Raw genomic sequence first — 14401 nt, 5'->3', positions numbered from 1 at the left:
ATGGCAGAGTTTTCAAAGAGGTAGCTAGCTGTGTTTGTCTGTTTCACTATAAAAAGAGGGAAGGAGCCTTGTTGCACCTTTAAGATTAATACATTTATTTCTGATTAAGTTTTTGTGGATTACTGCCCATTTCATCTGATATGTAGAATATCATCTGATAAGTAGATTTTCTACTTAGATCGATATCAGAGAAATCATTCTGTTGATTCTCAAGTGCAGATTTCTGTCCTTCCCCCACCCTAGTGATTGCATTTTTATTTTTATTTTTTCTTTCTTTCCCATCAGTGAGAGGAAAAGAAATATGTCCGCTTTAGGTTTGTGTACCTCAGAGGCACAACCCTTGGACCTGTCAGATGAACACGGATAGTTTTGATTTTGGGGATCTAAAGCTACTTCCGCACCCCACAGAATTCCCATGTCAGGTCTTGATGATAATAGGACAGCAAAAATTAATTTTTCCGTGTGTAGAGCTTTCAGGAAGCATATCAGGGGAGGGCTCAGAGGTTGGTTAAATTGTTTTGCTGCACTGACATGTCAGCTGTGGCCAACAACTGCTCACTCAGTATGGGGTTGTGTTGAGTTACTTCCAAGTACACCTGGGTGGGATTGGACTGCCTGTATAAAGCTCTATTTTTAAAAAAAAAACACCCAACAATTCATGAATTAATGCCTGGCAACTTTTAATATTATTTTGTCTAAATTTGCTTTATAATTATAATCTTTTTACTACCGGATCAGTTCTCTAGTAAGAATTGTATATCACCTTTCCTGTTCTGAGTAGTCCTAAACTTATGTAAGAAGCAAGCCCCAATGTACACAATTAAACTTACTTTGGGGTAAATAGGAGCATGACTTTACTGTAACAACACTGCTCTCAGAATCACAGTCAAAGGGCAGCAGCTGGACTTACCACCAAAAAAGGCACTGAACAGTGCACAACTGCAATATTTTTACATCTATGTCTGCTTCTATCTGTCTATGCACATGTGCTTGCACCTCCCCCCCCCCCAAAAAAAACCATGAGGTAGCACTGATTCCAGTCACATTTACCTAAAAGGCTAATTTTTCAATTAATGGAAATTATTTCCCCATAATCATTTCAGTGATTTGATACCTTGAACTCTTTCGCCTGTTATAAAAAATGCTTTTAGAAGGAGAGGAGGGAGAGATGATATAACAATGCAGTAGGCTTGTATTGACTTTGACTGAAATCATGTGAAAACTTACCTGAGAATATTATAGAATTGTTAAGACCAGAAACCCAGAGTTAAAGCATTCCTAGTAGATGGCTGTCCATCCACTGCTGAAAGACTTTCTTTGACGAAATTCAAACTGTTCTTACCATCAAGATGTTCCTTCTTATTTAAGTCTTCTATAACTTCAGTAACTTAAGTGAGGACCAGCAGTGTAGTGGTTTGATCGTTTGACTAGGACACTGGTAGACGAGAGTTTGCATCCCTGATCAGCAATAGAAATCCATGGAAATGACCCTGGGCAAATCACTCTCTCTCAGCTTCAGAGGAAGGCAAGGGCAAACCTCCTTTGAACAAATTCTGTCAAGAAAACCTGTGATAGGTTTGCGTTAGGATTTCCAAAAGTCAGAAATGACTTAAAGGCACACAACAGCAATAAATAATGTGATCAGATTTAGTTTTGCCTTGTGAGGTAGCAGACAAGTCTTTCCATTCTTCTTTCTGACAACTCATCAGTTACTTGGAGAATACTATAATTTCCCTCTTTGGTCTACCCCCACCCCCCACCCCCCGACCACTAAGTGTACACAGTTCTTTCAACCTTTCCTGGTAGAACATGTTATCCACTCTAGTGACTATCTTTGTTATCTTCTTCTGAACCCATTCTGATTTGTCTATATTCCTTTTTAAAAGTGAAGCGAACAAATCTGGACTCCAAAATAGGATTGATTAATAACAATTAAAGTGGAACTCTTACTCCATGTGACTTGAAAAAATATCCTATAGATGCACGTTTTTAAAGTTATTAACCTAAATGCCTAGCTTTGCACAGTTTTTGTTGAATGTAATTTTGTTGATTTTAGCTTTTAGTTTTTCCATTTCATAAAGATAATTTTGAATCTTTGTTTTTCTACTGAAGTTTAGCTATCCCTTCTTTGTAATCTGCCCATTTTATGAGGTATAAAATAGGAATAAAATACAAATCAGGACTGAAATTGTTTTGCTTGCTTCCCCAGAGGGTGACAACAAGAGAAGAGCTTGTGTTAAGAGATCCATTTTCTGAAAGTGAGATATCTTTAAAATCTGAAGACAACTTTAACAGGAAAGACAAAGTCATCCAAAAACTGCAGTCAGAGGTCATATGCTTTTGCTTTTTTGGCCATCTTGACCATACTATATAATAAGCATAGTATGACACCCCCGATGTAGAGTATGTTTCTTTTCATGGTGGCTCCACTCAAGATTGGTTCACTAAGGTACTACACAGCTTTTTTTTTTTAACTACAGCAGGACTGGGGAATTGTTGGACTGTACCTCCCATTAATCTAATCACTATAGCTCATGGTGAGGGATAATGGGAGTTTGGGCTTCATGGGGGACTCAGTCATAGACTACAGCTTTTTTTGTGAGCTTTTCGGGCTAAGAGGCAGTGTTCTATAAGAGTTTTGTCATTCAACAATAGAACAATATACAAATTAACATGCAAATCACTTCCCCTCAACCAACAGTATATATACCCCACTCTTCCATGCCACCATTCTCTGAAGATACCAGCCACAGTTGCTGGCGAAATGTCAGGAACAAACTCTTCTAGAACACAGCCTCATAGCCTGAAAAACCCACAAAAAACTACGTATACCAGCTGTGAAAGCCTTCGACTTAACATAGACTACAGCATTTGCAAGCGACCACTTCCAAGGAGGTGATATAAACAACTAAAACTGGAGTTCTGTTGAGTGTGTGTGAAGTCTACTGTTCTCACCATGATAGCCTCAGTTAGCATTCATTATAATAGAATAGGTAACAAAATTTCCAGGTTAGAAATAGTATGGCTATCCAGGAGAGACAGCATGGCTCCAAATAGATTAAGGCTTCATTTGAACAAGGCAACCTAACATAAATCTACCAGTTACCGTATATACTCAGCTATAAGTCGACCTCATGTATAAGTCGAGGGCAGGTTTTGGAGCCAAAATTATGAAATTTTATATGACCATGTATAAGTCGAGGGTAAAACTTAGAGGCATGCAACAAAGAATGTAAAGAGTGAAGGAAAGGAAAATGATGCCAAAGAATGCTTCTGTTTTTCTGTCTAAGCATTCAAAAAGACCAGAAGACGCACCACACTGGAGAGATGAGAGAGGTTTGGTGCTTCTTTTAGGTTCTCGTGGGAAGGTCTAAGCTCTCACCTTTTGCCACTCTACTCAGAGAGGGAGATGGTTCCTGTTTTGTTTAAGGTACAGCACTTGCACTGACCCAGGTTTTTTGGGTCAGGTTTTTTATTCAAATTTCTAGATTTATACGTGAGTATATACAGTGATTAACTAAAAGCAGCAGTTTTTGTAAGAAGTTCTTTGTAATTTCAATGCTGATGAATTCACTTAATTTACTCTTGTTTAAATTCAGCTTCAGTAAACCTGATCCTAACTGTAATCAGACTGTGAGGAATCTGTTACACTGAACTTGCACATAGTTATTAACAAATATTTTTCTCTGCAGACTTTAAAAGGGAAAGAGAAGTGAAATAATTTTGTTGTTTTTGAACCCACTAGATTGAATATCTGAAAACGAAAAAAAGTGACTTGGAAAAGCATGTTACGAAACTACATGATAGTAAGGTGGAGATAATGTCTCAAGTGGATGATCTGGTCATCAAGAATGAATATTTGTATAAAGAACTTTCTCATGTAGACAAGGTAGCAAAGCAGTTGGAAAAAGAAAAGGAATTTGCATTGGAAAGTGCGGACCAGAAAGTTTCAGAAGCAAAGGTTTGTGAATTATTGGATGAAATGTTTTGTTTTTACATTTAGTTTTGCTCCTCAGTTTGTTTTTCCTCTCTGTTTTCCTCAGTAGTTGAACAACCTGCACTTGGGGGGAAAGCTTGTGATAACAACACCCTGATAACAATGGATACTTTATATAGTTCTAAGGAGTGGATATGAGTTTACTACTAACTTGTTAGGAGTTTCTTATATTAAATTGATAATATCAAAGTAATTATTTACTGTTATAGAACAATATTTAAAAGTATAGGGGAAAATACTGTGGATTCTTAATTCTGCCATCATATTGATCAGTGAGTTTTACATTACTGGGACCTTGGATGCTCAGATGTGAACTGAACAGCATATGAGGATCCAAGGTGTGGAATTTCTAACATGTACAACCATAAGGAACACATGTTCCTTAAACCTTGTTGAAAGATCTTCAAAAAGGAGGCTTTCCCTTCCTCTGGGGCAGTCTGTTCCCACTGTCAGGAGGTTCTTCCCAATGTTTACTAGAAACCTGGTTTTTTGAAATTTGAATCCATTGTTTTGAGTCCTAGTCTCTACTTTGGTTTCTTTGGGAAGCTCCCGTTTTCCCCCCTCACTGAAATGGTTTGTAATTGTGCCTTCAGTATCTTGCCTTTAAGAAGCTCCCATTCATCCTGAACTCCCTTCCCCACCTATATCATTTCTCCCTATGGGATCTCACCCAATTTCCCCATTTTGAGATCAGCATTCATAAAATCCAGAATATGTGTCTGATTACATTAGGCCTTTCTTTTCCTCTGTATAGTTGCCCCACCATGTCCATGGTTTCTGTGTTTGTGGATTCAATCATATATAGCTTGAATAACGAGCCATCATCTTACTGTTTTTACATATTTTATCTTTATACCATTTTATATAAAATGTCACAGATATGGCATTGAAAAAAGTTTGTTGATAACTGTATAACTCTGCCATTTTTAAATTAATTCCCCCCCCCCAAATCTTGAAAAGGTTTTGAGGAATGAGGATGTGGTATCCAACTGTTGACTGCGCCAACGTATTATAATACTTGACTATGCAATGTCTTATAATAATGTGTGATTTTTTTGTGATGCTATGGGGGATGGAACTGTGGGCATTCTCCCCCCTACTTGGATATATAGAGGATATACATCTTCGTTGGAGTAGAATGTATATGTATTTGTGCTATGGCAGTACACCCGATGTTATATGTTATGAATTTTTGCTATATTTTGGTGCTGGCCCTGTGCCACAATAAATTCATTCATTCATTCATTTTTTTAAAAAACAACTCCAAAAAGAGAACCTTGTTTTTGCCCTTTTATATAAGGGACACCATTTTACTGTTCCAATCTATGGGACTTGAGCATTGGGTTTTAGTAATCACAGAGGGTCCTGGATCCAAACTCAAAACAATACCAACAGCCCACTGTATAACAAATTTCAGACCATTGTGATTATTGCCATCCAAGGTTACACCTACTTTGCACTCTGTTTATCAGTTCAAAATAGTTGATCCTTCACCTTCTGGAGAATGAAATTGTCAGCAGGGAGAATGAAAAATTTGTTGGACCTGACATTTTTCACAGAGTCTGAAAGCAAATATCAGGATGCTTACAGGCTCTTATTACTACTATATCTCTCTTTCTTGAATGTTTGGTCATCTGTTCTTTGTCATTCAAAATTTCAGTCTGGCTTGCTCTATTAAATAGGAAGTGTATAAATGTGAGACTTGCCAAGGTTGCAGAACAAGAGATCTCACTCTTGCTATTGTTATCAGTAGTTGACATAACATAATGAAAGTAGTAGACTTTGGTGAAATATTATGTGTTAAATTTGTCTCATTAATTGGCTGGCACACCAGTTCTAATGTATCTATTTTAGCTTCTCTTAATGATCCAAGTGCATTATTAATCAGTGAAAGATGTTTGAGGGGGAAAATCTATTTTTATTTGACTACATGCAAATATTTGTTCTGTTTTAATTGTAGTCTCAGATTAAATGCCAACAAAATACTATACGGAAATTAGAACATACAATCAGCCTCCTTAAATCTGTAAGTTATTTACATTTTTGTTTTCACTGATAAAGTCTTGAGTCACTTCTAAGTGCAAAAGAAATTTTAAATTAGTAGAACTGATACATTTTACTGAGTGGCTAAATTACATACTGTAGTTGCAGGGTTACATCAGAATATATTTGAGTGGGTACCCTTATACTTATGTATTCTATAAGACTTTTAATGTGATTCCCCAACCACCACTAATCTTAGCATTCTTTTTATGTCCTTATATGTTTATAACATTAGTAAACAGGCATAATACATTATTTCTCTGCTGTTCAGCTTGCATTTCTGTATATGGGAAAGGATCTTAGGCCATTTTTGCATGCTTTACATCTCTTCCCTCAGCACCCCTTTAGCTATTACCTGTGGCATCACTGGCCAGGGTGTCACCCAGTTTGGGTGGCAGGGCTTCCAGGCGGCAGGGGCAAAAGAATGCCCTCAGCTACTTTACTCATGAGTAGGTGATATGGGACAGGAATGGGGGGTTGCTTTCTCCAGCCTATGGCTGGAGGAGGAGGAGTGAGTATGCACATATGTGCATGTGCCTTTTCTCGCTGCTCTCGCTAACAGAGACCAATGAGCAAGGTGGCGGGGGGCAAGTGCACACTTCCCAGTTGCTTTGGATAGTTTTGCGCACATGTGTGCCTGCACTTACCTGCCTCTCCTTCTCTGCTGCCTTGTTTCCCTCTACCAAGAGAGCCAGGCAGCAGAGAAGCAGTGGGCACTAGCAGCAGCAGCACACTCACCCACACAGCAGGAGGAGGACCAAATGGGCTGCACCCCCCACAACCTCCAAGGGTGGGGGCTGTTACATGAGGGGGAATGGTAATGGAAGTGCTAAGTAATATCCTAGGATAATTCTCTTCCATATGCACAGAAATCCATTCAGTATAGCCTTTTCCCCAGATTTTTAGAGCCTCTCTTTATGAATCCATTCTATTATTCAGAGTATTTGGATTATGCCATTTTATATGTTAACATTGTATAAATATTTCATTTATTATCTTGCCATATATGTAATGTAACTTTTTGGTATGTTTCATGTTATTTTTCATGTTAAATGTTTAGTATGATATGCTATTTTACTCTTTTTATATTTTAAATTCTCTATTGTTCATATTTGCTCAAAATATATTGTTCATTTCTCCATTTTCATATTTGCTATAAATATCATATTGCTGGTATTAGTTATATATTTGTTTTGTTTATGTGATAGACTTGTGTGTGTGTGTTTTATTTATGGTCTCTTTTTGTTTATTTGTTTGTTTGTTTTTCACTTGCCTCCACTTTTTTATGACTTCAGTTTTGGTGGCCAGACTTATAGATGTATTTTTGAAACATGTTGGGGGTAACTGGTGAAAGAGGCTAATCCTTATTGTTGTTGTGTGCCCTCCAGTAATTTCTGACTTATGGCAACTTAAGGTGACCCTGTCATAGGGTTTTAGTAGCAAATTTCTTCAGATGGGTTTGCCAGCTCCATCCTCTGAGGTTGAGAGAGTGTGACTTACCCATGGCTGAACTGGGATTCTCGTATTCCTGGATTAGTACAAGATACCTTGATTTGTCTAATCACTGTTCTGTATCAAAAGCAAGGTGTGATAATACTCTAAAAACTAGAATTTCAAACCAGAATCAAACTATTGCTTGAAAGTCTGTGTGGAGCATTCAAGCCATTGTTTCCTGGTTGAGACATCACAAGTGGTTTGACAAACTAGGAAGTCTCACATGGAACATATGAGGAAATTGTGTAGGGAGATAGCAAACTAGCAAAACATGACATGTTGGGCTGGGAATCGACTACTGTTTTAAATTTGCTAGAGGATGTTGCTCATACACTAACATTAACAGTGGTGTATCTCTTCAGGGAATTCAATAGGGCCACAATTGGTTTTCCCACTTTTTCCAGCTGTTTTTGTGGGGAAAACTTAATTCACAAAATGAGTTAGGTTAGTGTGGGTTAAAAAATATGTTTCAGATTATAAAATATATAGACTCTTGCTTAGGGTTTTCTTATGAAGAAAAATGTTTTAGTAATAATGCCTTTTCATTTTGGTGCATGAAAGGCTGCCTTGAACACTGAAAGATCACAAGAGAGGTATTCCTTGAAACGTGATAATTTTATAAAGACAATAGAAGAAGAACGAGATTATTATAAAACTGAAGCTGGGCATTTGAAGAAGATGCTCCGGAACTCATCTTTAAGTCCTAAGCGCAAGTCCTCTTGTTCAGTTTCAAAGGGTTCCTCTCCCATTCAGGTATATCTTTTAAGATTTTCAAACATACAGTTCAGTTTATATACATATAAGGCTGTTTCTTCAATCACTTATCACTTCCAAAATATGCTGAAACAATCCAAGACATAGGGAAATAAATTTGGGTGTCATCAGAGTACTGATAACCCCCCGCCCCATATCTCCGACTGATGTCACCCAGCGGCTTCATGTAAATGTTAAACAGCATGGGGGACAGAATGGCACCCTGAGGGACACCAGATGTCAGCTCTCTCATAGAGGAGCAGCTGTCCTCCAGCATCACCATCTGGAATCTGCCTGAGAGGTAGGAACGTAACCACTGCAAAGCAGAGCCAGCGATTCCCAACTCTCTCAGGCGTTACAGAAGGATACCATGGTCTATGGTAGAGAAGGCCGCTGAGATGTCCAAGAGCATCAACAGGGCCACATTTCCCCTGTCAATGCACAGACGGAGATCATCGACCAAGGCAACCAGGACAGTCTCCGTATCCCGACCTGAAGCCAGTTTGAAATGGACCGAGATAATCGGTGTCATCCAAGACTCCTTGGAGCTGGTTTGCAACCGCCCTCTCAATCACCTTACCCAAAAAGGGAAGAAGAGATACTGGCCGATAATTGTTTTTTGTCCAGGGGATAAAGGGAAGGTTTATTTAGAATGGGTTTCACCACTGCTAATTGATGGAAAACAACCTTCCCTGAGGGAGGCATTGATTATAGATTGTAGCAACTTCAAGGTTGCCTCACCTCTCTGGATGGCCAGCCAAATTGGACAGGGATTGAGAGGGCAGGTGGAAATTTTTATAATGTTACTTGGATAACCTCTCCTTTAAAAAAGTGTTTTAAATCTCATGGTTTCTGAATGGAAGTCATAAGTCTCTGTACAGTTCTGTTTAATTCTCAAGAGTGGTGAAAAGGGTAAATTCATTGGTGACTATGGAGTTTTTATCAGTAAGTTTGCTATACAAGGAAATCTTAATGGTATTGTTTTTATTGTACACTAAGACATCCAGAGATCAAATTGTCTCAGGGTGAGAATTACAACTATATTTGGTTTACAGCTTAATGCTGTTAATCCAGTCAAAAAGGGTAATCCTTCCTGTGTTAGAAAATAAAATAAAGACATCATCTGTGTATCTAGTGTAGAGTGCCAGGCAAGAGAAAAAACAGATTGCTATTGGGATTCAAGATCATCTTTTCCTCTAAATCTGCCATAAATAAATTTGTGATTTGTGGGATGCCCATTGCTACCTCTCTCATTTGAAAATAATATTCCTCTTTGACTAAAATAATTGTAATCAAAAATAATGTCCATTGAATCTATCAAAAATGTGTGGGAGGGTGTAAGATCTGCCTTCTGTTTAAGGTTGATTCAATAATTGATCTAGTTTCCTCATGCTGAATCAAGGTACAAAGGGAATTCATGTCTTAAGTAACAACTACAGTGGAGGTATAGTGTTTCTGAATTATTGATAATAAAATATTTTTGTTAATCTAAACCATTGGGAAATGAAGTCAGTTTCTCTTCATTAAACATTTAGGGGAGTAATTCTGATCCAGAATTTCTGAAGATCTTGAGAGAATGCGAAGAGTATAAGGCTATACTAGAAAAATATGAACGTCACATGGCAGAAATTCAGGGTAACATCAAGGTTCTCACAGCAGAAAGAGACAAAGTGATCTGTCTTTATGATCAGGTAATATCTCTAGGTGTGTGGAATGTTTTTGTAAGAGCGATTTCCTATAAAATACAATATCTTTTATTGTTTTGAAGCTGCTAAAGACAATCTTGATAGATGTTGTTTATGTTTGTTTTGCCCATGGCTTGAAGTAACATTACTTTTTAAATAATGACATTGTCAATACTGTTACTTTTAAAAACTACTGTGATGTCTGTTAATGTTGGTAATTTTCCCCCCGACATAAGTAATGTTTACTGATTATTCCTAAAATTATGATTTTGATAGCATAATTTGGGAGGATTGGAGGTGCCTTTGTAACTCTTTAAGATGTATTTTTTTAAAAAAATGAAATAGCAGAAAGCAACGTGTTAATAAAAATTTAAGAAAGAAGTTACTATTTCTGACAGTTTGCAATAAGTAACAGCAACAGTAAACTTTCTAAAAGTTATATATAAAACAAATAAAATTTTCTTCTTTTAAGTAACATTTGAAGCTCTATCTTCAAGTTTTGTGGTTGACAAAATGCCAAACTTTAGTAATTTGTTGTTTCCCAATAGAGAAAAATCCATGCTAAATATTACTTTTAAATAACAGGCACAGGAAGAAATAAGTCAGCTGCGGAAGGAAGCAATCAAAATCCCCAAAGCTTCTAAAACTGCAATGACTGCTCAGGCTGTTTTAAGACGAGTGGAAACAGAGAGAGATGCAGCTATTTCTGATTTCCGAAGGATGGCCACAGAACGTGATAGCTTAAGAGAGAGGTTAAAGGTTTGACTTTTTATCCCAACATATTTGTGCAAGATATGTGGAAGAGAAGACAAAGCAAAAGCTGTTTTGTGGTATCTAGTCTGTAGATAGATAATTTGTTGCTTCTGAAGAGTATTTATTCTAATTTTTAATTTTATTTAATATAGATTGCCCAGGACACTGCATTTAATGAGAAAGCTCACCTGGAACAGAGAATTGAGGAGCTGGAGTTAAATATTCAGAGTGTAAGAAAAGCTATTGAAATACATTGCTAGATATTAGCTTAAAAGTGACATTGAAATAAATACATTGAATTTGATTCACAATAATTGAAATTGTGTTTCAATCTGATTTGGAGGTATTTCTCCTCTCTGTCCCCCGCTACAGCTCATCCTATTCAATCAGTATGCCAATCAGCTACACAGCATTTTTAGGGACTGTAAGAGCTGCTATGTTGAGGAGAGGGAAGACTTAAATCTGGATTGAATCCATGGAAATACTTTTGTAGGAATATATTTGTTCATTTTTAAAAATCATTGTATGAATAGGCCATTATTGTCTGGATAACCTCTTAAGCAATCCTTATAAACGTAACTCTCACGTTGTGAACTGAAACAAGTTAAAGAGTACAGTATATGACTGAAATCTGTGATTAGGTAGGTCTTTTGTATTAGTAGTGTAAATTTGCATGAAAGTGATGTGGTAAAAATGTACTTGGGTGATTTTGATTTGGAGATCCATGGAGGTCATGCCTCAGTACCAGCAGTTCCATCCAGAGAGAGATGGCAAGAGGAGTGAGTTGGTTCATCAGAGTGGAATCATGGAATTATAGAGTTGAAAGAGACCACAAGGGTTATCCAGGCCAAACCCCTACTATTTATTTCTTTATTTCTGGGCCTAAGGTGGCTTCCATAACATATTTAAAATGTTTACAAAAAGTTCAGAGTTGAGTCCAGGAGGACACCCAAGCTGCAAGCCTGGAATTTCAGGGGGAGGTAGCCCCATCCAACACAGTCAGAGTCCTATTCCCTGATCTGTCCTATGACTGATGAGGAATACCTCTATCTTCTATGGATTGAGCTTCAACTTGTTTACCTCATCCAGTCCATTATGACAACAGACATTGGTTCAGCACAGAGACAGTTTCCTTGGAATCAGATGGAAAGGAGAGATAGAGATGGGTGTCATCCACATACTGGTGACCCTGCACGCCATGTCATGCAGTAATACACAATCAGAGTAGAGAGGGTTGCTGATATTTCTAGCAGCCAAGAATCTGATTCACATTGACTCTCATTCACATTTACTCATTCAACCCTTGCAACATTGATATTAAATCCTATGTCAACTTGCAGTAAGACCAGAGTCATTCACAATTTGTTTGTGGATAAAGGAGCCTATGTATCATATGCTACCAAAATTTCATTGCTTTTGCTGGCTGGTGTTGATCTTACCTGGCTTTGTTCTTCTGGCTACACAAGACGGTGCTGGGTTATGTTAAAATGCCTGCAGAGAACAAGAAAGTTGTCATGGTCATCTATCTCCTTCAGTGGGCAGCTGCTGCACCTAGAGGCTATTCTAGAGGGTTTGTATCTGATATGAAGTTATAAAGATAGACTAGAGATACTACCAGTGTACCACACACCCTACATCCTGGTAGACTCAGTATATGAAATGGATGATCTGATCTTGAGCATGGTATTGGGAGAAATGGTATTGAGCATGGCAGCTAATGCTGCCTTTGCAATTCCAGCTCTTAATCTTTGCATATATGGGTTATTGGGGGGGAGGGAGTAGCACTGTCATGGTCAGACCATGGCCATATGAGGTTTGGTATACCAGAAAGCTGAGGACAATGAAGCTGGATGGATGATGGCTTGAGTACAAATGGAATAAGAAAGTGAATACAATTTAATAGGTTTTATAACACATTATTTTAGCTAACTGAAAAAGTATAATATTAAAATTTTGAAGCAGACAGATGATAAATAAGATTACCATTCCACAATTCTTAAGGACTCTTTTTTACTTCAATACCTCAGCTTGACAATGAACGGTTAGAACAAATATCAAAGATGTCTTTGATGAAGGAGACTATAGAGTCTGTGGAAAAGGAGATGAAAATATTGGCAAGAAGAGCAGTGGATTTCGAAAGTGAGCTAAACAGACAAAAAGCAGCTAATGTTTCACTGAGGTAAATAAAATATGCACTGAATCAAACATTTTCATTTATATGTCAGTATTATGAGAGCTAGATGCAGACTTTGTTACTGTCCTTTTCGATTGCTGGTTTGAATGTCTAGGGCAGTGGTTCTCAACCTTCCTAATGCCACAGCCTTTTAATACAGTTCCTCATGTTGTGGTGACACACACACACACCTTGATAGAGGAGCGGTGCTTCGGTTCCTAAGACCGAAGTGTTTTCCGATGGTCTTAGGCGATCCCTGTGAAAGGGTTGTTCGACCCCCAAAGGGGTCGCGATCCACAGGTTGAGAACCACTGGTCTAGGGCTTATACAAATGCACTCTATAACGACATTAATGGGGTGTGGTGTGAATTACAGTGTGGTTAACTATGAGTGTTCATTTCACAAACAAGTTGTAATTAATTGTGCTCTGATAATTTAGGATGAATTCTATTTTAAAAGAATTTGTAGCTTGTTTTTTTCTGAACTGTTAAGTCATGTGCTCCAAATAATATACTGTAATCACCAGCTTGTGCTGGTATCCATCCATCATCTCATGTTTTTTATTACTGTTGTAAAGTTTCTGTGCATTTAAATTGCTCTTATTGTATGTCAATCTTCAGCAAATTGAATGAAAAAACAGAGCATAGCCTTTCAGAAGCCCAAAGACAACTTTCAAAGAAAAAATATGAATTACAACTAATTCAAGAGAAAATTATGTGTCTAGATGAAAAAATTGGTGAGTTACAAGGTTTTTTTAGTATATGTTTAATCAAAACTTTGATAAACCTTGTACTAAGAATTCCCCTCTCTAATTTTGTTTATATTTATTTGATATCTCATTTCCAACTCTATGCAAAAATAGGGATGCCACATGTTATATTAGTCAGCTGAAAATATCAATAAATAAAGAAATATCGTAAGTCAATAAAGTAAAAATTAACAAATCTACTGGCATTTTCTTTTTCTCACTGAATTAAAACATAATAAATGCTAGTCACTTTCTCACGTGGTACTAAATCCATTGTTATATAGACATTCCTTGTTAACCAAGATAATCTTACGACTCTTTGGTTCTTGATTTCCTTTATGAGGACTGCAAAGGACAATAAACTGTTAGGTTTCTGATTGTGATATGATTGAACCAAAGCTTCTTTCACATTAAACTTGACAAATTATTCTCAAAAGAATTTATACTATATTATAATCACATACTATGGTATATTATTATCACACACACATATAGGTTTTGTGTGTGTGTGTAAAATCTCAAATCCATGCTGCCCAACATCCCTTACCGCTTAGGCTGATGGACAGAGCTGGAATGTGTCTAATTGCAGAGCAGTAGGTGAGGGAATCCATTTTAATTCCAATTTAGGATTTGAGGCTGCTACATGAATATTTTTTGCACCTTAAAACAATTGTTGATTGGCAATCATGTGACAAGTAACCTCTGTAATTTTGCCTGTAAAAAAATAAAAGCTATATATGAATTGTTCACATGTG

At 37.3% G+C, this 14401-nt stretch overlaps 1 protein-coding gene across 1 annotated transcript in view; it reads left to right on the top strand.

Moving 5' to 3' along the window:
* TSGA10 (testis specific 10) overlaps positions 1–14401 on the top strand; it is a 42080-nt gene that overhangs the window by 2400 nt on the left and 25279 nt on the right. The window contains 9 exon segments of the mRNA XM_042461064.1: positions 2210–2329; positions 3746–3961; positions 5958–6023; positions 8096–8287; positions 9823–9978; positions 10558–10731; positions 10878–10955; positions 12753–12904; positions 13519–13634. Coding sequence (XP_042316998.1) covers positions 2210–2329; positions 3746–3961; positions 5958–6023; positions 8096–8287; positions 9823–9978; positions 10558–10731; positions 10878–10955; positions 12753–12904; positions 13519–13634 — 1270 coding nt within the window.

This window comes from Sceloporus undulatus, chromosome 3 (assembly GCF_019175285.1).
Source record: "Sceloporus undulatus isolate JIND9_A2432 ecotype Alabama chromosome 3, SceUnd_v1.1, whole genome shotgun sequence".
Lineage (NCBI taxonomy): Eukaryota > Metazoa > Chordata > Lepidosauria > Squamata > Phrynosomatidae > Sceloporus > Sceloporus undulatus.
The sequence above is the reverse complement of the archived record's forward strand: the minus strand, read 5'-3'. Positions and strand labels throughout refer to the sequence as shown.